Source organism: Notechis scutatus, chromosome 4 (assembly GCF_049901735.1).
Source record: "Notechis scutatus isolate UNSWTSFEM ecotype Mainland chromosome 4, rNotScu1.2, whole genome shotgun sequence".
NCBI lineage: Eukaryota > Metazoa > Chordata > Lepidosauria > Squamata > Elapidae > Notechis > Notechis scutatus.
This window is the reverse complement of record NC_142012.1, coordinates 132,184,400-132,211,169: the sequence shown is the minus strand read 5'-3', so window position 1 is coordinate 132,211,169 and position 26,770 is coordinate 132,184,400. Positions and strand designations below refer to the sequence as shown.

Sequence of the window (26,770 nt, the reverse complement as noted above, 5' to 3'; positions counted from 1 at the left end):
GCGGTATCCCTGGGATCGACAGGATGCTCTCTTTACATTCACCATCTCTTCGGGACGGTTTAGATCCGATTGGACTGTCCAGGAGCAAAGATATCAGCAGCGATCTCAGATCTCCAAGATCGCATGCCGCATCGTCACGACGCCAGCTCCGCCCTCCCTATTGAGTGGGAATTTTTATGCATCACTACAAAACCTTAATGAAAGAAAGAAAAGAGGGAGGAGAACAGGAAGTTGACAATGGTCCTCTCCACTTTTGATAATTTATGTTGATGAAAATCAGGCTTGTCTGATGTTACATCTTTTCTATCCTGCTCTACGGATTTGGTCTCTGACAGAAAGCCACTTGAAGCCAGTGGTGGGATTCAATTTTTTTTACTACTGGTTCTGTGGGCATGGCTTGTTTGGTGGGCATGGCTTGGTGGTCATGTGACTGGGTGGGCTTGGCCAACTCAGCAAGGTGATGTGGCACCTTGCTGCGAGTGACATTGAGTTGGCCATGCCCACTAAGTCACATGACCGATGCTGCAGAGACAGGGTGATTTTCTATGTACCTTCCCCCCCTCCTCCGCCCTTGGACTGACCAAAAAAAGCCCAACTAAAGATCATGACTGCCTGCCTAGTCTGCCTGCTGAATGGGTTTTGTTTTAGGATGGCTTTTGTTTTGTTTTTTGCCAGAAGCCCCCTGGAGATAAATTTGCACTGCCAAATCTTACTGTACCTCATTATTGTGGTGCTGCCTGTTGCTGCTGTTAGTGCTGCTGCGGCCATCTGGCTGCCCAAGTAACGAACCACACCGGCTCAGGGCAGCTGTGAGGAGTAGTCACAGTAGTCAACTTCACTCTCTCTCACTCCGGTTAGGTACTCCCGGTGTGCACAAGGAGCGTGAAGAGAGGCAGACACTGGGCGGATGCATTTTAAAAGTCAGAGAACTTTGCCCAAGACTTCTCATGTATTCAGGGGCTACACCTCTCCCAACGATGAGTTGGCGGTGATCTAACGAAACGTCTTCCAGCTCTTTTTTTTTTAAACAAGTTTTATTAATTTTTAAAACACACAAATTATCATTATTCATTACATGTTTAAACCTTTTTTCATTGTCAATTTAACAAGTCAGATAAATTATAATTCTATTTTAAACCATTTCCATACAACATACCAAAACCTCTTATTCAATTTCTCTTTACTTCTCTTTTACTCTTATTCAATATCATTATTATTATTTCATCTGTTTCTTTCTGACTTAGTTACCATTATTCTCATTCTATATTTCTACAAGTTTTAACTAATTCTCCCCCAAAAAGACATATACACACAACACACAAAACATAAAAAAATCTTTTGGAAAGTAACTTGGACCCAGGTGTCTCTCTCTTCATGGACTTCAATTATATTCATGCTCATCTTACATATCATTACTTATTTTATTTACCATTCTAAGCCTTCTATATTAACTTCCCACATATTTCACACTTTTTACTTCTATCTTAATTAATCATCTTAGCTTGAATCATTATATTTATATCTTTTGTCCATTTTTATCATCCCTTTGTCTCATTCCTTATAAAAAAAAAAAAAAAATAAGTTTCTCCTGAAATCATTAATCAGAGTATGATGCCTTTCTATCTCCCCCTAAGTTAATCAAATTAATCTTTAAAATAATATCTAATACCCAATCCGACTTTGCTTGGTACATTCTATCTAACTAATACATCCAACATAATTAAGTACATAATTAGACAATAAATCCAAATATTAAAAAAAAGATACTATAATAAAAATTTTATAATAACATCAATACCATAGTCTTATTAAACTCTTTAATTAAAACAATATTCTAAACCTCCCCTATTATTAAGTTTTAAAGCCAATCATTTTTAAACATTTTAACATTTTAATCTCTTATCAACTCTTAAGTCATTACAATACTACCATCTCATCTTATGTACCTTGCAAAATCTTTTTTTAAAAAAAAAAAAAAAATTATACTTTATCCATTATCCATAAAAATTTCTTTTTTTCATTTAATTTCAAAACATTGTAGCTTTTCTCCACCTTTTCCCTTTCTTTCTTCTCCCAACAAACCTTTCTACCCCCCTTCTTCTAGCCTCTGCCTTACCAGCTTCCCTTCTCTGTCGTATTCCTTTTCCCTTTTGTTTACTATTATCATATTGGTTTTGCACCTTATTTTTCCCTTTCTTAAATGTTTTTTAGATCTTAAGTCCTTAAGTCCTTTAGTTTTCTTCTTTTCTCTTCTTTTCTTTTCTTTCTCTCTTCCTTCTTTCTGGATCAAATTCTGAGATTCATTAAAATGGCTCCTTCCTTTCTTTCTTGTTCCTCTGCTGTCTTCATCTGTTGTAATGTTTGTTGATAATTAGTAAGCGCCATTTCTAAGAAAAGGAAAGCTTCTTCCACACCATCTTTACCATTTTTTTTTTGCTTGTTCATATTCTTTTCTTAGTTCCTCAACAGAAAGAGCCATTATAAATCTTTTCTTTTCTTTTCCCCTTTTTCTTCTTACAACAACCAGAATATTCAAAAGAAAATAAAAAAAATAAAACAGTCCCAAAGTTATCAGTCAGTCCAAACCAAGGCAGAGTTCTCACTTTCTCCTTCTGGGGTAATATCAATCCAAGAGAAAGAAAGTCCAAATCTGTTTAAAATCTTATTGCAATATATTCTTGTCTTCAAATCCTTAAGGCATCTGCTCCAACAAAGTCTTAGCATACAAATATTTTCTTTTAATCCTCTCTTCCCACTCATCGCTTAAAACCAATTTTCACCTAAAAGAAATAGGTTTCTTAATATCCAGTTATTTATTCCGTAGGAAAAGAGGAAAGCTATCCTTTCAGCACCTTCAAACAGCCGCTTTTTTCCTCTTCTGGCAGGTATTATTCAGAAAGTCATACTTTTCAGGAATTTTATTAAATATGTCTTAGAGTCCTAGGAGCCAAGAAAAACTTTCTCCTCTCAATCACTTTCTCCACTTCCTCCTGCGCATTCTTACCCGGCTGCCAGCTTCTTTGTGGCGGCCATTACAGACCGCCGCTGCACCGTCCTGGGAAAAGGGAGTTCTGCCGGCCAGGGAGGGAGTCTGCAACACCCCCAAACCCTTCTCCGGATCCCCTACCTTCAGCTGCCCCTGCAGGGCAGCCTAGCTCCGCACTGCCTGGGTCGGAGCCCCAAAACTAGCGCGGCAGGGGATCGCGCAGCCGCAAATCCCCGCCGCCGCGAAGCCGACAAACCGGAAGGTCCCCCACGTCTTCCAGCTCTTAAAGATCAACTTTAAGAGTGCCCCCATGGAAGAAGCCGAGAACGAGAGCAAAAGTAATGGTGGCGGGGGTGACAAGGGCATGTGATAGGTCCCTCCATGGTCCCCTCCCGGGTGATAGTCAGGGCTTTGGCACCTCCTCTTTTCCTCAGAGGTGCGGTGTCTGCCTCCATCCACACTCCTTGTGGAGGGACACACAAGCCCGTCACCCATGCAGGCACTACATTTGCTCTCGGTTCTCAGCTTCTTCCATGGGACTCCTTTTAAAGTTGACCTTTAAGTGGTCCTGGGACATCCACATGCCTGGCGCCTGTCCTCCCAGAGCACGCTTTCTTCCTTCTAGTGGATGTGCCTATTCCAGCCCAGCCCTGCCCTGCCTGGCCAGCCAGCAGGTGGCCACATGTCCTGGGGCTTCTTGACCCCCTTGTCACGAGATGCCTGCAGCTGCTGTGTGCTGTTTTTGGTGTGGAGACCAACTGGCCAAAGGGGCGGAGGTGGAGGTGACTCTTTTTTTTTGGTCTCCAGCCACCTCTTTCAATGCAGAAAGCCTCTCCCAACTGGCTGGTTGGTCTCCTCCTCTTCGGCCATACAGAACAAACAGGCAGAGAAAGAGGAGCCCAGCCCACCGGTTGGGGGAGGCTTCTTGCGTTGTGAAAGAGGCTACTGATCTCCAGCTTCACTCTTCTTCTCCAACGGTAGGGTACCACCCTGTTCTGTGTGCTGCTGCTCGGATTTGCCGGGCCCAGCACATAGAGCAGGGTGTGCTTTTTTTGGTGCAGTTGCTGGACTGCAGCCACACCAAAAAAAGCTGCAGCCAACTTGCAACAAGGGGGATGAGAAGCCCTGGGACATCTGCCCACCCACCTGCTGGCTGGCCAGGCTGGGCTGAGCTGGAAGAGGCATGTTCGCTGGGAGAATGAAGAAAATGTGCTCTGAGAGGGCAGGCAGGCGGACGGATGTCCTGGGGATGCTGCACATGTGCACTTCATGTGTAGCAGCTGCATATGCAGTGCACATGTGCAGCAGCCCTGGGACATCCACCCAAGCTGCACCACAACTGTCACGTGGTAAGGAAAGCTAGGAGACCGACCGGGACAAGTGAGTGATCAGGCGACTGGGTTGGGGGCGTGGCTAGCCAGGGGCCACTACCAGTTCAGCAACCCATGCCAAATCACTGCTACCAGTTCGCCCGAGCCAGTGCGAACCGGTTGAATACCACGTCTGCTTGAAGCGACTAGAAGCATTTGAAATGTGAATTTACAGATGGCTGTTATGTATAAACTGGGTTGACAAAATCAGAAATGAGGAGGTGATAAGCACCCTGGGGAAGCCAAGGAAATCATCAAAACCCAGATGACATCTTGGGTCAATGATCTGACTTGTTAATTTTGGAAAAATCAATTGAATGGATTTGATTTTCTGTATTTCTGCACTACCACTACTACTCTTCTTCACCTTCCTTGCATTGTATCCTGTCACGGCATTTTACAGAGATATGAAGTGTTTTATGAAGTCTAAAACGAAAATAAAGAATGCATCGCTATAAAATTGCTGAGCTAAATATTTTCCATGATTAAATGTGGACTCTCCTTCATTTATTTATTGACTGCATCCCTTCCGAACTCTCTCCATGCTGGCATTCTCTGGAGGTCTCAAACTTGTTTTTAACAGACATATTGTTTGCCTTATTACAGGTTTCCAGTATGCCAAATAAAGAGAATAAAACTTTATGTTTTAAGTTGTGGGAATTTTATAGAAACTGTTTCAACCATACATTGGATAGAAACCATACATTTTACTTGGTATTTGGGACCTACTATTCTACTATTCACCTTAGTAATTTTACTTGGTATTTGGGACCTACTAACCTACTATTCACCTTAGTAATTTTATTACTGAGCTGTCATTCCATTCCCTACAAACTCAGTATAGAAACAGACTATTACAAGTCTCTGCAGATTTTATAAATGTAGCATTAAGTCCTAAATCAGAGGTGGGGAATTGGACACTACTTCAATAAAATATTGCCTATAGTTGGACTGAGGATTCTTGTCATGACTTGGACATATAAACTGGGGAGCTTGACTGTAGAGCTTATTGTATGCTATCAGCAAATGGAATTAATTCCAATTTATATTTTACAAAACCCACTGCAAATAAAGTATGTATTAAATAATCTCCACTTAAATAGAGGCATTGGAAACTTGATTCTTTTTAGTATAAGCATTTTCCATCTGGCACATTAAACAGAACTGTTATCGTTATTTTTATTTTGCTTCTGGAAGGAGATCCGTTTCCACTTTGCCATTTCCATTGCTAAAATAATTTCTTCTATTCAGGCTGAGGTAAATATATTTCACTTTTTTCTGAAAAATCCACAGCCAAATTTCTGATTTCACACACACAAACATTTGCTCCAGCACATGTACCCATGTGCAAACACACACACACACACACACACACACACACACACATACTCCTTGATCTTGGGGAAAAGACAGAATGACAAAGCGGTAATGAATAAAATGATATTAATAAAAAACATGCTGAAACTAGAAGAACATTTTCATATCTACATAAAATTCCTATTTATGTTTTAAACACATGTATGCATCCTTAGAATTCAGAAGGTCACCATTTGATAATTCTTTAATGGTGACACAATATATGGTAAGTTTTTAAATTCTGTCAATTTAGGCAATTTGCTAAACTTTCAAAAAATGATTGGATTAAGGGTTTTATTTGTTTTGCTTTTAACCTATTTTCAGTTGTTCTTTCTCCTTATTGCATGGGATGTGTGCATATTATGGCATCATGGAAAAATTAATACAAAAAAACTACCACATGTGCTGTAAAATGATTTATATTCTCCTGCAGACATTTATGTACATATAAGAAAGAAAATTGACACATAAACTGACTAAAGAACCAAAGAAGTCTTTTATTTTAAACTTGATCAAATAAACCAACTTGATATTTTTTTTTAAGCAATCTTGATCTTTATTCCCTTTAAATAAAGTTTCAGGTTTTGATTTCTTATATTTTTTTATCTCTCAGAAAGTCCTTCAAAACTTTTAACACTTCTTTTATGAATCCAAAATGAAAAAGTTATCCACATCACTTTTCTGGTTTATATTAATTATTTAGACATCAGCTAGTTTCGTTTGTGAATATAGTTTAACATTTTTATCCAAATCATTCTTGCAATCTGTTATTTCTAAATCCACATTTGAATCTGCTTCAACCTTATCCAGTAGAGAATGTTCCTCCTCTCTAACTTCTTTTATACCCAGTTTTGGGATAGTACACAATCGTAAAAGTAACTTTTGAAGGTATTGGTTCCAAATATCTTTGAATTCATCCCAAGTTAAAATAATTTGCTTCATCTGTATTAGTACATTTTTTCTCCTTTAATTATACTTCTTTTTCATTCCCTTTAGTGAATAACTTTCAACCCTTTTATTCTTTTTCTCCTTGATCAACAGTATTTTCCCACAGGAAGATTTCTTATATTTAATTTCAAAGTCTTCATTTTTTCCCCAAGCAAAGACATTGTCCTACAAGAAAGAATTCTAATTTATTTCAAAGTCTTATTTCAAATCCATCTAGCTCCTTAGTTCTGTTTATTACTTTCCCAAATCCATATTTAATTGTCCTACTGCTGTTTATTCCAAAATAGTTAAACCCTTAAATTTACATAAAAATATTTTGTTAATGGCTTGAAGGAGACTCCCTGATGTAATATAATGAAACTTCATGTCTCAAGGTTCTTAGTAGACAAACAGCAGTTAACAAGCAATTTCAAAAAGTGATTCCGAAAGGAAATATGCAGACCCTGTATCCTCTACATATTGCTGAATTTTTGGACGGCAGCAGACATAGACAGTACTACTTAGAAAGTCAATAGAAGGTAACTCAGCAATTCCTTAATTGCATTCTTTATCATATACTCTTCTTTGTCATTCCCTGAATTTTATGAAAAGTGCAGATATTGTTCTCTTTGTACTATTTAACTCTTTTCTTTTTCTGCAAAAAATCCATTAAGCAGAAAACGTTGCACATCGCCCTTTAAAGAAATCCTAAGATTGAAGTCTGGAAGCATTCTGTCCTGTTTTTTAGCATTCAAATAAAAATTGGATTCAATCCAAATCCTTGGCTAAATTATACAATAGCTCACTCAGATGCCTGTTTTCTTCAATCTCCGGTAGCTTCACAAAGAAACTGGAGTACTGCAGCAGGATTGGAAAAGGCTGATACATGAGCCTTCAAATAGACAATGCTAATGTAAAATGGCTACAACAACATACTTCTATAATTAGCTCCCTATTCTCTCTCCCCTTTGCACAAAATATTAGAATATTTTCCCCAAATTACAATTATTAAGATATGGAATAGCAGTCAGATGGTTGACCAAAACTAAATCATTTAAAAAAAAAATAAGATTCCAATAGTAACATATTAGTTTCCAACAGAAACTAAAAACAATCTGCTTTTAATACAAATATACTGAATTTTCAATATTTATTTTATATTTCTCATACAGTACCTCCATTCTTTTATTCTGTATCAAAACTTATTATATTATCTACTAAGCTAGATTTTTTTGGGAAGTAGCTATTAGCTATGAGATCAAATTTTCTGAAAAATAATTTTACAATATTTTTTGAGAAATAATTATTGCGATCTTTTTGTGTGATATGTTCATTTTTCTGTCTACAGTGAATAAAAAGTCTATATACACCTGTTAAAATGCCATGTAAATGTAAAAAAAAATCAGAGATAAATCATATCATTTTTAATATAATGTATAAACTGTACAATTCAATTGAAAAACAAACTGAAATCTTTTAGGGAAAAAATAATAATAAAAATGTACAATAACTTGGTTGCATAAGTTGCATAACCCTTAAACTAATATTTTGTTGAAACATCTTTTGATTTGGGATAGGAGCCTATCAACATGGCAAATTTTGCCATGGGAATTTTTGCTCACTCATCTTGTAAAAGTGCACCAAGTCTATCAAATTGTGAGGACATTCTCTTCAGGTCAGCCCCACAGATTATCAACTCGATTCATAAACTTTGGCCTTCTTTTGTTGATTTGGATTGTTGTTGTGTTGAAAAGTGAAATTATTCTTCATCTTCAGCATTTTAGCAGAGGCTGAAGGTTTTGTGCCAAAATGGACTAATATTTGGAACTGCTCATAATTCACTCCACCTGTCAGGGTTCCAGGAATTATCTATTCTAATCAGTAACTCCGAGACAACCATAATCTCAAAGTGCTTTATTAAAAAAGAAACTTGGCACGTCTGTGGAATTCCAAAACTAAAGTTTCCTCTCAGACTTCCCACAAGACTCAACCTATACCCACCCCTTTTCTTTCACATCATAAATCACGTGAACCAATCACCCTTCAGCTACAATTCTTCCTGTGCCATAGAGAATGACCTTGAAGATTTTATATATCTATTTTGTCTACTGAAAGCTACTCAAATAACAGCATCCCCCTTCTATCCTCTGCAGCTGTGTGGCAGCTTTTAATAAGGATTCCAAAGCTGACACCACCTTGACTAAATTCCCAGTTCCAGATAAAGAAAAGCAGCCTCAAAGCATAAAGCTTCCGCCATCAAACTTCACTGTGCATATAGTGTACTTTTGGTGATGCACAGTGTTATTTTTGCATCAAATATACTTTTTGGAATTATGCCCAAAAATTTCAATCTTGGTCTCATCAGACCATAGCACATTTTTCTATATGCTTTTGTCAGATTTGATGTAGGTTTTGGCAAAATGTGGCTGAGCCTGTATGTTTTCCTTTGTAAAAAAAAAAGGCTTACATATTTCCACCCTACCTCACACCCCAGATATAGGAAGAAAATGGGAGATTGTTGACATAATATGTATAGTGCATAATCCAAGAGTGTCAAACTCATGGGCTGCGGGCTGGATGAGCCACGGACTGGTGACACCCATCTCCAGTTTAGCGAAGGGGAAAAGTCATGATATGTCATGTGATGATGATATGATGACACAAGTTTGACACCCCTGACACCAGTACTTGCCAAAGTTTCCTGCAGCTCCTTAAATCTTGTGAAGGCCCATTGGATCAGTTTTCTTCTTGCTTTTCATTAATTTTGGATGGACATCCAGTTCTTGATAATGTCACTATTGTGCCATATTTTTTCCACTTGTTGACAACAGTCTTCATTGTGTTCCATGGTATAACCAATGCCTTGGAAATTGTTCTGTACCCTTTTCCTGACTGATACCTTCCAACAATTAGACCTGTTTGATTCTTTATAAACTCTTTGCAGATCGTATCTTTTGCTGTCAGAGGCAACTGAGTCAATCCTACTAGAACAGCTGGATTTTATATGGACTTGGTCAGAGTCTCTTTAATTGATGGTAGATGTGTATTATTTAACATCCCTTTGAATATGATTAGTTACTTCTGCACCCAGCCATTGCCCTACTTATAAAGGGTATTGTTAGTTTTATTATTTTATTCTCCCTAAAAGATTTCAGTGTTTTTCAATTGAATTGTACAAGCTAATATGTTATATTAAAGATAGAAAAAATTCTGAAGTCTGGTTTTTTTACATTCAAAAATGTATTTAGAAATATAAATTAGTTGCTTAGCATAACTGAGAATTAACTACGCCATATTCTGTTTTGTGAATCAACAATTGTTATTTTATATTTTGATGTTATTTCTAATAAAAGAATAATATGTGAACATATTTTTGCATTAAAAAATTTTCCCATTCAAAGTGCATATGGAGTGGCTTTGACTCTGGTAGATTTTGGTTGTCCAATTTCAGTCCTAGTATATATTCTGATTCATGAGGATCTTAGAGAACCATCTGATTTGCCTTTCTTTGGGAAGCTTTCCATTACAAAAAAGATCCTCATTCAAATTAGTTGCTTTGGATAGTTTAATCTGGCTCCAAAGGCAGCATCTGCAGAAAGGTGGGTCACTGAATGCATTGACCCAGCAGCTTTGCAAGCTGGCGTACAGATGTGCCCGCAGCTTGAAATCTGGTATGAATTCCTCTGAGTGGTAACATGCAATGTGCCATTCAGTTATTCTGCTGTCTGGATTTTCTCCTTTCCTCATCTCCTTTCCCTGTGCATCTATTCTATCTGTGGTGGTATGCTGCGCATTAAATTTCACAGTATGAATGTTGCTCTTTTTCAAATTATTGCTAATTTATATATTTTTATTTATTAAATTCATACATCTTTGTGAGAATGCTAATTTTTTCAACAGCAGATTAATTGAGTGCAAACAAATGTATGTAGTAGCAAAATATCTCCCAAAGCTAGTACTGAAGAACCAAAGTTTTCATATTCACAGTAGGATGCTTATGGTGACTTCAAGAAATTATACTGGGAATGTGGCTTGCTGTATGTTTTGTCTTTAAATACTCTTTGTTTTACATTGTGCTCTTTGGCATGTAAAAGATTTATTACATTCTACTTAGGAGCAATCTTTTTTGATATTTGTAGGCCCTGGTCCACAGATAGTCTCTTCACGCTTCTATGTATTTGTCCAAGAAATTAATGGAGCAAGGAATCTTAGCAACCAACTGCTGCTAGGGTCTCTGTGTCACAGTTTCTTCTGTTTTTTTGTATGGTGATTAATAGTTTTCCTGAAGATAAATATTTTCATCAAACCCACTGTGAGATGCATAGGTGGGAACACCTGCAGAAATTCCATGTCTTTATGATATACAGTCTTGGGATGAAGAAAGGTTACAGAGTCTGTTTTGTACTATTCATTAATACCCCTTTGTTTACTTCAGTGCCCACCATATGGATTTAAGATTCTGTAACAAAAAGAGCAGCCATATATGTCAAAGCCAATAATTTAAACTCTGGAGAATGTAACTTAAATGAAAAAGGACTTGATGTTGTGCTTTGGAGAAAGTTTGTAAGATTCCTGCTATATATTGCATGTTAGCCTAATCTGGCAGGATTATACTAACTGCATGTTAACATACTGAGGTAAGACCTCCAGTGAATAGATGTAGCACATGTATTTATGAACAATTTGCAATTACTAGTGCAACTTGGCTGCATTATGATGGCTGTGTCGCTCTAATAGGACTAAAAAAAAGCCACACTTACACACAGTTCTATTTCTCAATTCACATACCTTCAAATATTTTTCCCAGCCTCTGAAAGGTTAGAGATTCATTTCATCATATACATACAGTGATCTCTGTGGTTAGATATTCAGTGCTTAAGGCAGTGCATAGAGCTTGAATTCTTTATTCTTTGATAATACAATATTACTTTGCTAGCAAGAAATGATGTTGGTCTTTACTAGTTTTACTAAATACATTTTCATTGTATTTTTTGTTGGTACAGATTCCAGTTTACAGATTTGCCAACACAAATCACCAACATGTTGCACTAAGAAAATGGAAGAAAATTATCAAGCAGCTGTTAGAAGAGAGAGAATAGAGAACACTCAGACTCTAAACTTTGAATTGAAATATATGATTGTTGGTCACATTACAGCTTTTCAAGGTAGGAATGCTGACAATTTTATTTAAACATTTAAAATCATGTTTGCTATATCACTTATTCCAACATGGTAATACTAGTCAAAGTGACTATGGGTGCCTTATACTTTAAAAGAATAAATAAAAAGAACAGACGTGACTGTGATTGTCTCGACAAAATATACTACATATATTATAAAAACACAAGAAAGGCTCTACAACCACCATTTCCCAAAGCCTGGGAGAGAGCCAGATTTTAAAAGACTTTTGGAGCAGAATAGGGGCAAAAACCTAAAAACACAATATAAAAGAAACAGTTCTCTAACATTGTCATCAGTCCTCAGTATTCAGAGATGCACTTATGAAATACAAGTTCTGCTTCAATATTGTGCAACGTCATATATCTAGAAATGTGATTTTAGGAATGGGTGTGCGTAAGGTAATGCTTGACACCTAATCATTTTAATACTTTCAGCATTATAGTTTGATGAAAAGCATTACATTAAAGCACATTTTTTACTTTATGATAAAGTACAATTTTAAGGTAGCCTCCCTCTTTAAAAAAAGAATACAAGAAGTTATATTACCTGTATTTATAGAGTGTGTCCTTTATTCCCTTCCCCCAGTCCTTCTATGCTGCCTTATTGTGGCAAGGGGATATTCCTGGGAGGGATAAGTGCTGAGAATGCATGGCAAGCCTATCTATTCCCACAGGGTCACTCAAGGTATGAAGGTTATCCTGATTACCCAATTACAGCAAGCAGACTTCTGTGGTGGGGCAGCAGCAATGTAGGAAGATGTTGGAGGTAAATGTTGACTTAAGTGATAATGGCAATGTCTAGTTGCTGATGTTGCCACATAAGAAAAGAAAACCCAAGCTGCAAAGGCAACCACAGAGGGAAGACAGAACATAGTGCAAATGAAATGAATAATCTACACACTGATAATTTAGGCTTCAGTGAACTGGACTGGAGTTGGACGAGTTCTGTCCAAAACACACTGATTATTATTCAAGACCATTTTTGAGAAACAAAAATGGAATGGCACTGCTTTCATGATTATGAAGGATATAACTAGGACAGCACATTGTTACAATGTTGTCTACAACTGAATAATATCAGTTACATTATGCAGGCAGACTTTTATTATGATGACTATCCAAATTTCTGTTTCAAGCACTGATGCAGAAGAAGGGGTGGTTGACGAGGTTTCTGAACAAGTTCAGACTGAAATGTGTGAACAAGAACATGGGAAAAAGATGTGTTACTTATGGTTAAAGACTGGAATGCCAAAATTAGAAACAGAAAAGAAGAAAATGCAAAACAATTTTATCAGTTTCTGCCAGTGCAATGTCTTCTTCATTGCTAATACAGACATATAGTCAAGCTAAGTCAAGTCAAGCTAAGTCAAGCTAAAGAAGAAAGTGGGAAAAAGCTAACTGGTTACAACTAACCAGCTAACTGGTTATAATCTTGAGACTATATGCACAATTTTCAGGGGGGTGGGGAAATCAGGAATCACTTTGAAGTCTTGAACTTCATTCATAAAATATCCTGCAGATGACCAAGGGTAACAATGAAGACCTTGGAAAAGATATTCTGATACTATAATATGTCTATGTCTATAAAGACCAGTATTGTGTGGACAATATGATCCCTGTGAGAGTTCATGGAAAATTGGAGTTTGAACAAGCAGGATAGGAAGAATATTGATGCTATCAAAAGTATTAATAGCCGAAAATAAAATAAAATAATCAATCTAGGGCTCTATCTCAAGGAAAAAACAATCAAGCTAAAATTATCATATTTGGGACACATTATATTCCAAATTATGTTCCCCTGTTTGGCAAGAGATCAGTGTGCTAAGAGTCAAACTATGCTGTCATTTAAGAATTAACATTGACTTGATGACATATAATCAATCTCCTGCCACTATTACGCTTCCATTTTGTAGGACTGGTTTCTGTATGATTTCTGTTTTGTGGGACTGGTCCTATATTCTACAGAAACATGGAATAAAATTATGGTGTCATTAATTTCTATATGAACACAGAATAGGTGTTGCTGTAGATTAAGGAGAACTTCATACTATTCTTAATGAACAGGTTTTCATATTTTAGGTAATTTGCATACCAGATCACAAGCAAAACAACAGCAGGCAGCTGTTTCCACTTGTTTGTCCCTAAGGGTTTCACACTTTTATAAATGTATTGTTACTTGGATGGATAGTAGAAATTTGCTTTGGCTGTTTGGTATTCTAAACTGCAAGCAATAGAGGAGGGGAGCTGGGATGAAGGGGTGTGGAAGAAGCAATTTGTTTTATTTCACTGCCTGGAAGAAAATAGTCTTCCACATAGTTCTGAAAATCGAGTCCCATTTGACTCCTCTGCTTGCCAAAGGGGAAATACAGAGCCATTGTTGACTGACAGTGAATTAGTCAAGTGATCTTTCAGCATCATTATAGAATAAAGCAAAGGTCAGAATAGATTAACCTGTCAGACCCTGAGGTCAGTCAAGCAGCTTTATTGCTTAACTGAGTGAAATCGGTCATTAGACTTTTCAAAGTAGCTTGAATTTACAAGCACTTTCCTGAAATAGCTGCCATATTATTGTATTGTAAATGATTATAAACTTGTTTTGTCCACCTTAGGTGAGAATATGCCAGCATTTCAGCTTTGCCTTCTTAAAGTCTCAAAGGGTCATTTGTTCCTTGAGTTGGTTGAGGTTTCAAAAGGTGCTTTAAATCCTTTATTCAGATGACACTGTATCCACATTCTATTGCTCAAGCAGGGATCTTTGGTTTTCATTTCTTTTTTCATTATGAAATAATTTCCCCTGCATTTAGCTTTGTTTATTGTTCTGTGACATCATTATGAAACATTAAAGGCAGCATGCCTCAAGCTGATCTGCTGACATAAGCCCCTTTCACTTTTTTATGAGGAAAAGTGTTGTGCTGGTGGAACTATTGATACTTGGGCTGAATATCAAATTAGCCAATTCAAACCTCAATAATTGGTAATATGTATTTCTAGGAACCTATGATCTTTCCTTTTCTTTCCTTTCCTTTCCTTTTTCTCTCTCTCATTAATATTTCTTACATATCCCAGAATGTTTCTCCTGTTTCTTTAAATTTTAATTTAGATGAGATAACAGATGACTTTCTAAGCATTTTTAGTCAGATTTCTACAAAATAAGATACATGATGCTCTACCTAGAAAACCATGAACCTATTGTTTCAAGCCCACTCTTTAGAAGGTAGGAAATATAAAGTGCCCTGCTACTGATATTCCCAACAGAAAAGTTATGTTTTAAGCAGCTGTTCCCCTATCGTGTTGCTTTGATTGACAAGTAGGAATAACATGTAACTGAAGTAGGAATAACTGTAGAAAATGTAAAGTTGCATTATTCTTTAGTTATATGAATGTCTTTAGGCTTACATCCTGGTAATAAATGTGGTGAAACATCAATATTCATTGCATTTGTGGAGGCTGATCAGAAGCACTACTTACGATGACCTTTTCTCTTGGAGGTTCTAGTTGTCATGCCTGAAGCAGATTCAGAAAATTCTGATGATGAAAAACCTCCTCTGGCTGAGGCCTGCAAATCAGCAGCAATCAAGTATCTGAGGCTGACTCCTCCAGAGATCATCCAGACTGTGCTGGCAGTCAAATGATGAGGTTCTTGTTCCCAAGCGATTGCCCAGGCCTTGTATGCAGCCTATAGTCCAGAGAACACAGGTATCTACTGTGCCTTCTTGCAGACAAGATGACATTAGTCTTAATTAGTTCCCACCTGGCAATAGCCCTACTCAGCCTGGCGCTATTGGGAAAAATGAAGCCAAACTGGACAACCTTTCCATGAATGCCTTGAATCTTGAATTTGGAGGGCTCAGTCTTTCATATCATATCATAGACACCATGATGCAAGTTGGTACCACAAGCAGCTTCACTTGATATAATTTGCTTAGATGGGTTGAATATGGTTGGACTAGGCAATCACATTCAACCTCCTGCTCCAGGAAGGATCACAACTCATATGCTAGCTAAAACTGGACAAAGGTTTCCAGGCTGTGTTCTCCATCTACTCTTCTAAGAATGGACATGATTCTAGCAGGACACCAAAGTTATGCATTTATTTTCTCAGAGACAGAGCCACCTATTCAAAAGAAAATATGAGAGCTGAGAGAAAAGTAGCCTGTTTCATCTCATCCACATAATAAAACATCTATTTTCTAAATGGCTTGAGAAAATTTTTAACAGCAACTGCAGTTATTATGTTTACTGGCAGCATATTGGCAGTATCACCAGACTAGTGATGGTATCACAGCTTGAATCATCAGGTAATGTCACCCCATGCCTTAAGATCAGGAAAAGGCTGACCCATGTAATATTTCAGTTAGGCAGACTTCTTCTTTACTACCTCAGCCTAGAAATTCCTCAGTCCTCAGCAGTTTATGAGGATATCATGATCAATGTTACCAACAGCCTCTAAGAGGCCAAACAAGACTAAGAGAGCTATGTTCCACCATTCAGGATCCTAAGTGCTCTATCTGCCTCATGACTGTAGCAATGTTTAAATTTGATGGTTACCACTTAAATTTTATATGGCTTACACTTTTATTATTTTCAGAACCATCTTTTCCAGATAGAATCTGCCAAGTGCCCATGGCCTAGTAGAAAGGATGATGTGGGCCCTTAGAAATTGAGGTAGCAACCCCTTCATTCTCTTGTCCTTCAAGGAATTGGGGAAGATAGTCCTTTTACATTTTTGAGTAAGATGATTTTAATCAAGACAGCAAGAAATTCTTTTTGTTTTAGTTGAAATTATTTTTATGGATGTTTTAACCCTGTAAATTTTAATCTATCAAGAAATCCACAAGTACAGATAGTAATAATGAATGAATGAATAAAAAAGCCATTTTCAAACTAGGTCCTTTTAAGAACAGATCTTTTAAAAATTCTATTGAGCTAGTCATAATATTATGTGTACTCATTATCACTCTGCCATTGGCATAGTTGTCTTATATACCCTAATAACTTTAGATATCAAGATGTTTTATTATCAGAATTCACACAGGCTTATAAATATATGCAATAATAATGAAAAAATTCTCTAGATAAAGTATGTGAAAACAGGCTTACAATGGCATTTTGTCCAGTGCCTAACAGTGGCTTAATTTGACTTCTATTATTGGGATTGCTATAAATTTCATGCTCTGCATTTTGAGAATTCCACCTTAAATAAACACAGAAATAGATATCTCCCATCTAGTAGATATAAATATGGTTGGCCAAGAGGCTGATTTTTTTGCAAGACTCTTCTAGTCTTTCAAAGTAATGCATTTTGTTGTGTATATTTCAGAACATTAAGTGAAAGTCTTAGATATTGACTTAAATTTTGGAAGAAAACAGAAATTGGCAGCAGACTTCTATTAAGGAAAGTTTGCTTAAAAGTTTTTTTTAGAAAAATGTACTTTCATTATAATCTCATATTTTAAACTATATCCTACAAACAATTTTAATAGGTTTGCACATTAGGCTGAAATGGGACAAATTTAACAGTTATCAGTCACATATAATGGTTAATATGGCAAGCAGAACTTAATACATCTGCAAACTGACATTATTACTTATTCATAGTTGAATAAGGCTTTAGTACTGTTGCAAAATGGCCAGTTTTATAAAGAGATTTGCAATTTTTGCAAACACTGCAAGAGTAAATACTAAATAAATCAATTACTTCATAAAATATAGCTTTTGGTTGTTGTCATGCTTTAGATTTTAGCAGCAGAAAAGAGTCTGCTCTTAGTGCATGGTTAAAGATTATCTCAATGTTCATCATCAAATTCACCCTATATGTTTTCAGCTCATTGCCTAATGAATCAGTCCTAGCTCTTCACAGACAATTTCCTTTTCTGCTCTCAATTTCAAACCTTCATTTCACCATAGTTATTAAGTCACAAGAAAGTAGAAAATCGGCATAAAGAAGTCGTGGAAGATTTGGGCCCATTTTGAATTGTTATAGTGCTATTTAGTTTCCAGATCTTCCTTTACAACTGACCTTCAAGTATGATCAAAAGCTTTCAAATGAGCCTTCAGCTTTTTCCAGCTTTCTGGATGCTGGTTCTCTTTTTTTCTTCATTTCTTGTGGCCCTGTAGGCAAAGGAGAAGGAAAGGAGACAATGTAACCCTAGCTTAGTTTTTTGGAGACTTGGAAGATTGAATTTCTCCAACAAAATATGATTGGAAAAACAAGTTGGGGATATCTTCCCTGAGTGCTTAGGGAGATAGGAAAAGGGACCAAAGAAACATTTGTTGCGATGTTGTAAAGGAAATTCCACCTTTTATATATTTGTGTGCAACATCACAATTTAAATACGAAATGACAGGGTTATGTCTGTCTTATTGTTAAATGTTTTATTATTTTGGTATCACTGTGGCTGGTTACACATGTCCATTCTCCTGAATGTTTCATAAACCATCATGCTGTTGGAAAAGCAGCCAAATGTAATCCAACATTTAATTAATTAAATTATGAGAACTTGGATTTCATATGCCATTAAAACTTTAAATTGTACATTATTTTTTTATGTTGTAAGATTTAGGATTCTGTATTAAATTCTTGCACATTGGAAAGTGATGCTTTATTGTGCATGGAACTATGAACAATAAAGCAGTCTGACATATTCATTCTGTACTTAATACTAGTTTTAAAGAGTATCACATTTTCTAAGCCAACTTGCACACTTGCTTGCTTTGAATAAAACAATTTTAGCATTTAAGGACTCCTTGGATAACAACTTTGAAGGCTGTTGTCAACCATTTTATTACCATGATCCTGGCAGTAGGTCTTCTCATTCCTCACCAGTCAAAAATGTGATGACCTAATGATCATGTTCTAAACATGATGAAAAATGAAATCAAGTTCCTATTTTAGTTATATAAAATGCAAGGGATGCATTAATTGCAGTTTTTGTCCCATCATATAACAGTTTGCAGTAATTAATATTGACTCTATGAATAATAATCAATCTTATTTTTATGTCTGAAAACTCATCTAAGCCCTATTCAGAAGATTATGTTATTCACTGAATCAATGCGTATACATGGAAAGATGGAACCAAGTGAGATTAAATTATTGTAAACCACCTAGAGTCACATTGAGAAGTTACGAGTGTAGAAATTAATTAAATAAATAATGGTTATAGTTATTCTTTCTATTTATTTATAAGGACTATATATAGTCACAGGTTCAATATATGACTTATGATATGTCCATATATATTTTTAAATTTTCCTTAATGTGGAAATTTACACATAATATGGTGTACGATGTGCTCATGCACATTTTCTGCTAAGACTTTTCTAAACAAGATAATAATTTGACATCACATTAATGTGAATTTATGTACTGACCACTATTAAGAAGGTCAAATTTGTGGCTTCCATTATCTTTTATTCTAAAACCACAAAGGATAAGAGATGAAAGAGCTAAGAAAAACAAAACATTAAGATCTAAGAGCCAGGCTCAGAGAGAACCAAGGACTCTACATTAAAATCTAAACCAGATACTTTCCATTACTTGTGTAACATGTCACATTGTATTTCATTCCATGAAGTATTCCTGCTACATATTGGTGTTATGAGCCCATAGAAAATGATGGTGCCCTATATAATAAATACCTTTAATTGCTATATATTCCTTATTTAAAAACAACAACAAACTGATTTATCAGTACCATATTGACTACTTTTTCAAGCATGTTATAGTTGATTAGTATTCATTAGATAGAGAATGTTCTGCTTCTTTATATCAGTTGTTAGCAATAATGGAATGGAATGGTTTACCTGGTCCCTGAACCTAAAAGCTACAATATCAAATGAAACCAGTTCTAAAATTTGTGTGGCAAATTTTCAATTTTACCTACAAACAATTTTGGCAACACATGAGGGAATACATAAAATAATGTTGGATTAACAGCCCTGATTTGCAACAGTATATTTAAAACCAAATAAGCTTTGACTGTAGATATCCATCTTGGTTTGTTGGTAATAATTCAAGTATACTGCTGCAGATGGATGCAGTTTAAAATCAATGGGCTATTTAAAACACAAAGATCTCAGCGGTATTCTATTACTTGCCATATGATGATTGAGTGCTAAAACTGCTGTTTGAAATGAGGTCGTCATGATTCTCAAATGTTAGGTCCCTTACTCAGAGAATTAATTTCACTCTCTTACTCTGTGTGTAATCGTGCTAAGTATAGCCTTTCTCCTTTATAAGTTATTACATACTGTATGTATCTATCCCATAGCATTTGATGTAACTTCTTATTTCAGTTGGATATAAAGCTACATTCTCAGGTCATTGTTGAATCAACAAGTATTTCTGAACTTTATTGGATGACAGATTAAGAAAATGCCATTTCTTCAGCATTTATTCTTGTCTGTTATTGTTAGCTTGTGCCTTACTTGGCTGCCCTTTCAGAATTAAATTCCAGCAATGTGGACAAGCCTTTGGAAGTTGAATCCAAAATCTGTAATTGAATAGGAACAAGAAACATTACGCACAAAAAATGTGCAAGCTTTCAGATGTTCTCCATAATTCTTCATCCAAATAGAAATATAATTTTCAATCCCATACCACTGGTGAAATTTACAAATGAATCTGAATAGGAAGGAATACATTATAAATTCCTGGTTTAAAAGTTGAAAGCATTTGAGAATGGCCCTTCTTTAGACTCAGAGTCTCAATGTGGGATTTATACAACAGGGATGTATAAAAGCAATATCTGCACTCTGGAAAACCCATGTTTTCATGTCTGGAGTGTATTTCTATGTTCCGTTGAAAAACAAAATCCTATCGAATCACTAATCCATGATTTTCAAGCAATCTTTTTCTTAAAGGCATATGATGTATTTTATTGTTATCTTTAAATGGAGTGAATCTCTTCTTTCAATTGAATTGTGATGTCTTTTGAGCCAAGTAGAAAGACTGAGGAGCAGATAATATTAACCAAATAATTTCAATAGTAGTCTTTCACTTGAATATCATAGCTCAGTGAATATTTCCTAGTGTGTATGAAAAGATCCTGTCAGTTACTGTTTGTTAAAAATAGTCTTAACATTTAAATAAGGAATTATTCCACACTACTGGCTACTTGGTATCTGATGAAAGAAGGGATATTGTGTGGATAAGAAATGAAGTAATATATTTGCTAGAAAATTTAAAGAGTCCAAGGGAGGAACTTTAGAAGGTCTTTATAAGTACTTTCAAAGCCAGATTTTTAGAAATTGTTTCTATTTCCATTTTTTTCCTGCAAATTTAATTAACTTCAGATGTAATTACATTTTAATTAAATATTAATATGTTTATTTGGTGGCCATTATAGTTCTACAATGTTCTGCTCCTTCCCAAAATATATCATCTAAAATCCTGATATCTGTTCATTGCGCAATATAAAGGGAGCAGGACAAAGTGGAAGTCACTATAAATATTAATATCTTCCAAATGGATAGGTTGTATGTGTTTACATGGGATTGTTCATTTCACAAAGGTCTATATTTCAAGAGTACTGAAGTTTATGAAGAACAAAAAAAAACAAACCAAAAAAACCCTGCTTTTTGGTCAGTGAGATGAAATAGGAGGTGGGGAGTGCAAATAGCATCCAGAACCCTCTACCATCACTACGTATTGTGGAGAGCAGTTTTCTGGTGGAAAGGGGAAAGAAGGGGAAAGAAAATTGGGAGTTCAGTAGTTGCTGCCCTAAAATTATCTTCCATAAAATCTGTAAGATAGCAGTACTCTCTTATCTTACTGCAGAGACACAGTAGAACTGTTTATGTTATTTTCTGCCAGCTAAAAAGCCAGAGGAATGAATATAGCTTGCCTTTAATCTTGAATAGTAAAATATACCTTTAAGTGTGATAAAATCTGAATCAACTTCAACAGTTGAAATGCATGCTTTGCTATTGTTTATTAAGCTCTCTCTACTTAAAGCGAAACACACACACACACACACACACAATGTACACAATCATATACATTTATGTATTAAGAACATTTTTAACCAAGAAAGCATTCGTAAATATTACTGTTACTTTATGAACAAATGGTTTGTGGGTAGCTCAGGTAGTTTGTACAACTTGAGAAAACTTGACATTGGAATGCCTAAAATGGCATTCCAAAGATAATAAAAAGATGAGTATCCATTTGGCTGTGCAAATTAGATTACCTGGGGATACTGTGAAACACAGGCTATTGACAGACAATTGATGTGAAATTTGCAGAGGATTCAACTGTGCTATTTCCAGAACTTAATAATCTACTTAGTAATATCAGAAACTCTCAAAAAAGATTTTCAAAGATATTGAATGGGTAGTAAGGGGTTAAAAGGCAAAGTATAAAGATTTACCTTATTTTTCATTGTAAACTGCAATTACAGTATTGTATTCTTTAATCTAAATTAATTAATCAAGGCATGCACATTTATTTTTTTATTCCATCAAATTTAGGGATTGCCGATTTCACTCACTCATAGAACAACTGTAACTGATTTGACATTAATTTCAAGTTGTTATTACTTCATGTTTGGGTCTGTAACAAAACAATAATTGGATTTTATTCAATGGAAAACTAAAAAAAATGGTTTACTGAAAGTATGTTGGCCAAACAATGTCTCATTAACACTAACGTTCTTACATATTTATTTATTAAATTTGTTTGCTACCCATCTCACCACAAGGTGATTCTCTCTTCACACAGAGTATTCAAGAGGTATACCGGTATAGATAGAACCTAGAAAGTTTGATATATATTTAAAAGAAGACACATTAGAAGAGATCTGAAGGATCTGCAGTTTTGAATATCTGAATATTCTGAATATCTACAAGTAAGATTAAAGGTAAGGTGATGGGAGTTAAGATAACAAGATAACGTATGTAATAATTTTCTAGTTCCATGAATGTAGCTGGAGGCATAGGATAGAGAGGGTAGTGCCAGTATAGGCATGGGTAGTAAAATCAGCTAAGTTGGAGACCCTTGCCTCAATACATTGTTATGCTGCAAACAGCAGGGGTGCCAAATTTGTGGCCCGTGGCCCAAATGCATTACACGCTGGCCATGCCCATGCCTGGTTTAGCGAAGGAGAAAAAAGTCATGATAAATCACGTGAGACCGCTGTGATGATGTGAGTTTAACACCCCTGTACGACAGTGTTCAATTCAGTGAAGGCTTGACAATCACAATTGCACAATATGTTAATATTTAGGGTTTTTGCACAATATGTAATTTAGGGTTTTTACCATTTAGCATCTCCTGTCAACCCAGCCTTTTAAGTTAGTTAATGTTCTATGTATTATTTGAATCTAGAAAAAGGGTTTGTTCAGTAACCAAGGTAAGTATATTACATGAATACAGACAATGCGTCAAGAATCATAATCTTATACTAAATTAGATTTTGTACTGTATATAAATTAGTTTCAGCCTCACCATTATGCTTCCACTGATTGCAAAAATCGTATCTGTTTATACTAGTATCAATTTAACTAAAAATAATCAATTCCAAAATACATCCTTTTATAATGAAGTCAGAGGCTTGCTTTCTTATATTAAGAAATAACCAAATAAACAGTTGAAGAAAGCTAATGAAAATGGAAGGCAGCCTTATTATTTGCAGGGTTTTTAGAATCAGTATATTTAGAATTACTAAACAATACCCTGAAGATTGAAAACTGACTCTGTAATTTTGTAAAGCATGTCTGTGGCATAAATCATGCTGAAAGGGTACATTACAGGCTCATCAGTTTTCCTAAGTTACCACACCACAAATACAATATATGATCCTAAATATGAAGGAGCTCCTCATTATATCATAATTGTATTTCATATAATTAGTTACATCTTTGTAGATGTCATATAATTATTTCCCAGAAGTTCTCTGCTGGCCAGATCATGTACAATAAAAATCCTCTTTAGATATTTCTAATAAACAAGGGCTACCTACCTTTGATTTTTTAATATCCCAGTTGCCTCTCTAGTTCTTTCTCTAAATTTTGTTCATCTAAGAACTATGATGTACAAACACACACACACATATATATACACACATATATATTATTTACCTGATGAGTAATGCTCGTCACAGAATCAGAGACAGTGCTTTATATGCTTCTGAGATCACATAGATGATATTTTTGCATTCTAGCAGACATGAATACATTTCCTATTAGAGCATGTAGAAGACAAAAGAAATATGGGTGGTGTAGGAAAGAGAGTGCCTGCAAGATAGAAATGTAAATAGTAGGGCTAGTACACATGCAGCTCTGTCTTCTACAAATATAGACTTCACCATATTACCTTTATTGTTTGTATAAATATATAGATGCATATTAATCTTCCATGCCTCCTATGCTGTCTCTGGATAGGGTTGTACTGCTCCTGATGGACCAGCTCTGCAACATATTTGTTTCTTTGTTTGTTTACATTTCTTGGCTACCCAACCTCAGTTAACTCTGGGTAGTTTACTTAACTAGGGGAAATATATATAAACAACTGAAAACATTGAATCCCACAGACAGTCCAGGCTAAAATAATCTAATGAACAGCAAAATGACAAAAGAAAACAAGGCCATTAAACAACTAAAAAGTTTCAATCCCAGACTTGAGACCAAAGCCAGGTTTTCAAAGCTTCCTGGAAGCCCAAAAGAAAAAGCACTAGCCTTATGTCTGGGAAGATGCTTTCCCAAAAGATGGGAGGTGGGAGACAACAGAAAAGGCATGCTTCCTATGTCACATAAGATGGCCATGTTTAATGGGAGGTGTTCTGGAATAAATATAGTATAATGAATGGGCATCTCTCAGATATCCTGTCCTAGTGCCATAAAGGGCTTTAGAAATAACCCACACCTTGAATTGCATTCGGAGATCAATTGGCAGCCAATGCAGCTTTGTGGCAATGGTTATATAGCAGTACACTTGGAAGACTTCCTGGACCTTTTTGGCTCATGCTAGATCAGCAAGGGAAGCTGTGGACAAGGAATTCTTTGCTCAGCTGTAGCAGGGTTCTAGCTGAAATCCTATCTGAGATGGAAGGATTAACTACAGTGGATTACCCCTCAGCACCACCAACAATTTCACTTAGGAATATTCATTATATTCATTTCTCTTTTTAAAAAAAATATGGATTACATTAATTATAATTTGAAGATTATGAGCCTGAGTATAAAATCATTTTTAATATTTTAAAAGATTTTTACTGAATTAAGTAGTCAGTCTCTGCTAACTTGAAATTACATCCTCAACCACTAAAGAATGGTGAGCCAGAAACTTGAATCTTTTATTCTCTTCAAGTTCAGTTTTTGTTTTGGAACCTTTAAAGTGTCCTATTGAAAGAAATAATGAGATCAATAGAAAGAAAATGAAAACAGCATAGTAGCTTTAAGTCTTGGTGTCTAACATATCTTTCATCCATGATGAAAGCTTTTTTTTAAAAGCACAGATGGAATCAATAAAAACATTGCCATAAACTCAAGAGTAAAATAAATCAGAAACTCTTGTATAGCTCTACTATTCCATTGTAGACCTCAGCTAGGATTAAGTTTGTAAGAAAGTAATGCTGTGCAATAACAATAAAAATAAAAACAGTAACAACAACTTTCAAATCTCTGTCCTGATCGACATCATTTATATTTTTCTTTTAGCAAATTGCACATCCTCTGACTTTGGGTTTTTCATCTTCCAATACTTTGAAATATGGGATATTCTACCTTATCAGAGTTTTTCTTCTTTAGAACTCGGTTCCAGGTGTGGAGAAAACAATGGGAAAAACAATATGTGACAATAGATTTCAAATCAGCCAAGACAAATGTATTAATTCTAAGAATCGTTAGATTCACCTAAAATAGAGGTGAACCCACAATGACAATGTGTTACAGTATGTCAATTGTAGCACCTGGTGTTCGAAGATTACACTGCTGAATTTTGATCACAACTTGACAGATTTTTGGCAGTGTAATTTTTGCTTCATTTGTAGCCTTGGAAGCTGCTTTGACCAGAACTAAAGAAGACGGCCTTAACAGTCCTGGCGGAGCTGCTGCTAGTAGGTATGATATAATTCACCAAAATGTAATCTTTGGTGGTGCTAACAGGCACTTCGTTAATAGGTAGAAGCCATCTTGAAGTATTTTCATAGAAAAAAATATTGGGAAATTTGGGTATAACAATTTCAGATTTGTGCCTCTTGACTGAAGAAAATGATGCAAAGTAAATTAGAATAGAATAGAATAGAATAGAATAGAATAGAATAGAATAGAATAGAATAGAATAATGTACAGGTATGTCATATTGATACAGGGTATATTTAGACTAATCTTCAAATTCTTAGTCATCTACTGGTAAGGCTCCTGGGTGACATTTTAGCCAGTGAGTGGTACCATAGAGATCATTCCCTGTATTCAAGAGGGAAAAAAAGTACAACTTTCTATTTAAGAAGGCGATCAGAAAAAAAGATTAGGTCTGAGGTCTAGAATATGTGGGATGTAATGCATAATTGATTTTAAGCATACAATTCTGCAAAGCATTCAAGTGCTTCACAACATGCAAGAGCATGAACTCAACTACAACTTTTGCAAGCCTTGATTGCAAGCAATAGAATCAATAAGCTCCATTTTTTGTGTATAATTCCCTTCTACATACAGTCCTGGCTGCTCTTTTTCTTTTACTATTTTATTTATCAAAAAGCCAGCAGAGTTTCCATCTGCCCACATGTTTTATTTTCCAAAGTCATGCTGGAAAAATGGAGATGGTAGGTATATTTTAAACTTCAGTTGGTACCTTGTTCAGAAGGGGTTAGGGAGAAGGAATGTTTTACATAACAACCCAAATATATCTCTATGACATAGCTCAAGCTAATGCAAACCTGTTTGTTTGTTCGCTATGCTGCCAGACCCATCACTGATGCTGACACAATTGTGGGATCTATCGGCTCTTATTC

General features: G+C 35.7%; 1 protein-coding gene across 2 annotated transcripts in view; it reads left to right on the top strand.

Annotated features, from left to right (window-relative positions):
* Positions 1-26,770, top strand: part of LOC113412923 (glypican-5-like) — a 355,203-nt gene that overhangs the window by 29,528 nt on the left and 298,905 nt on the right. For both annotated transcript variants that reach the window (XM_087964977.1, XM_087964976.1), the window contains exon 2: positions 11,643-11,804. In XM_087964977.1, coding sequence (XP_087821103.1) covers positions 11,643-11,804 — 162 coding nt within the window. The remainder of the gene's footprint in view (positions 1-11,642; positions 11,805-26,770) is intronic.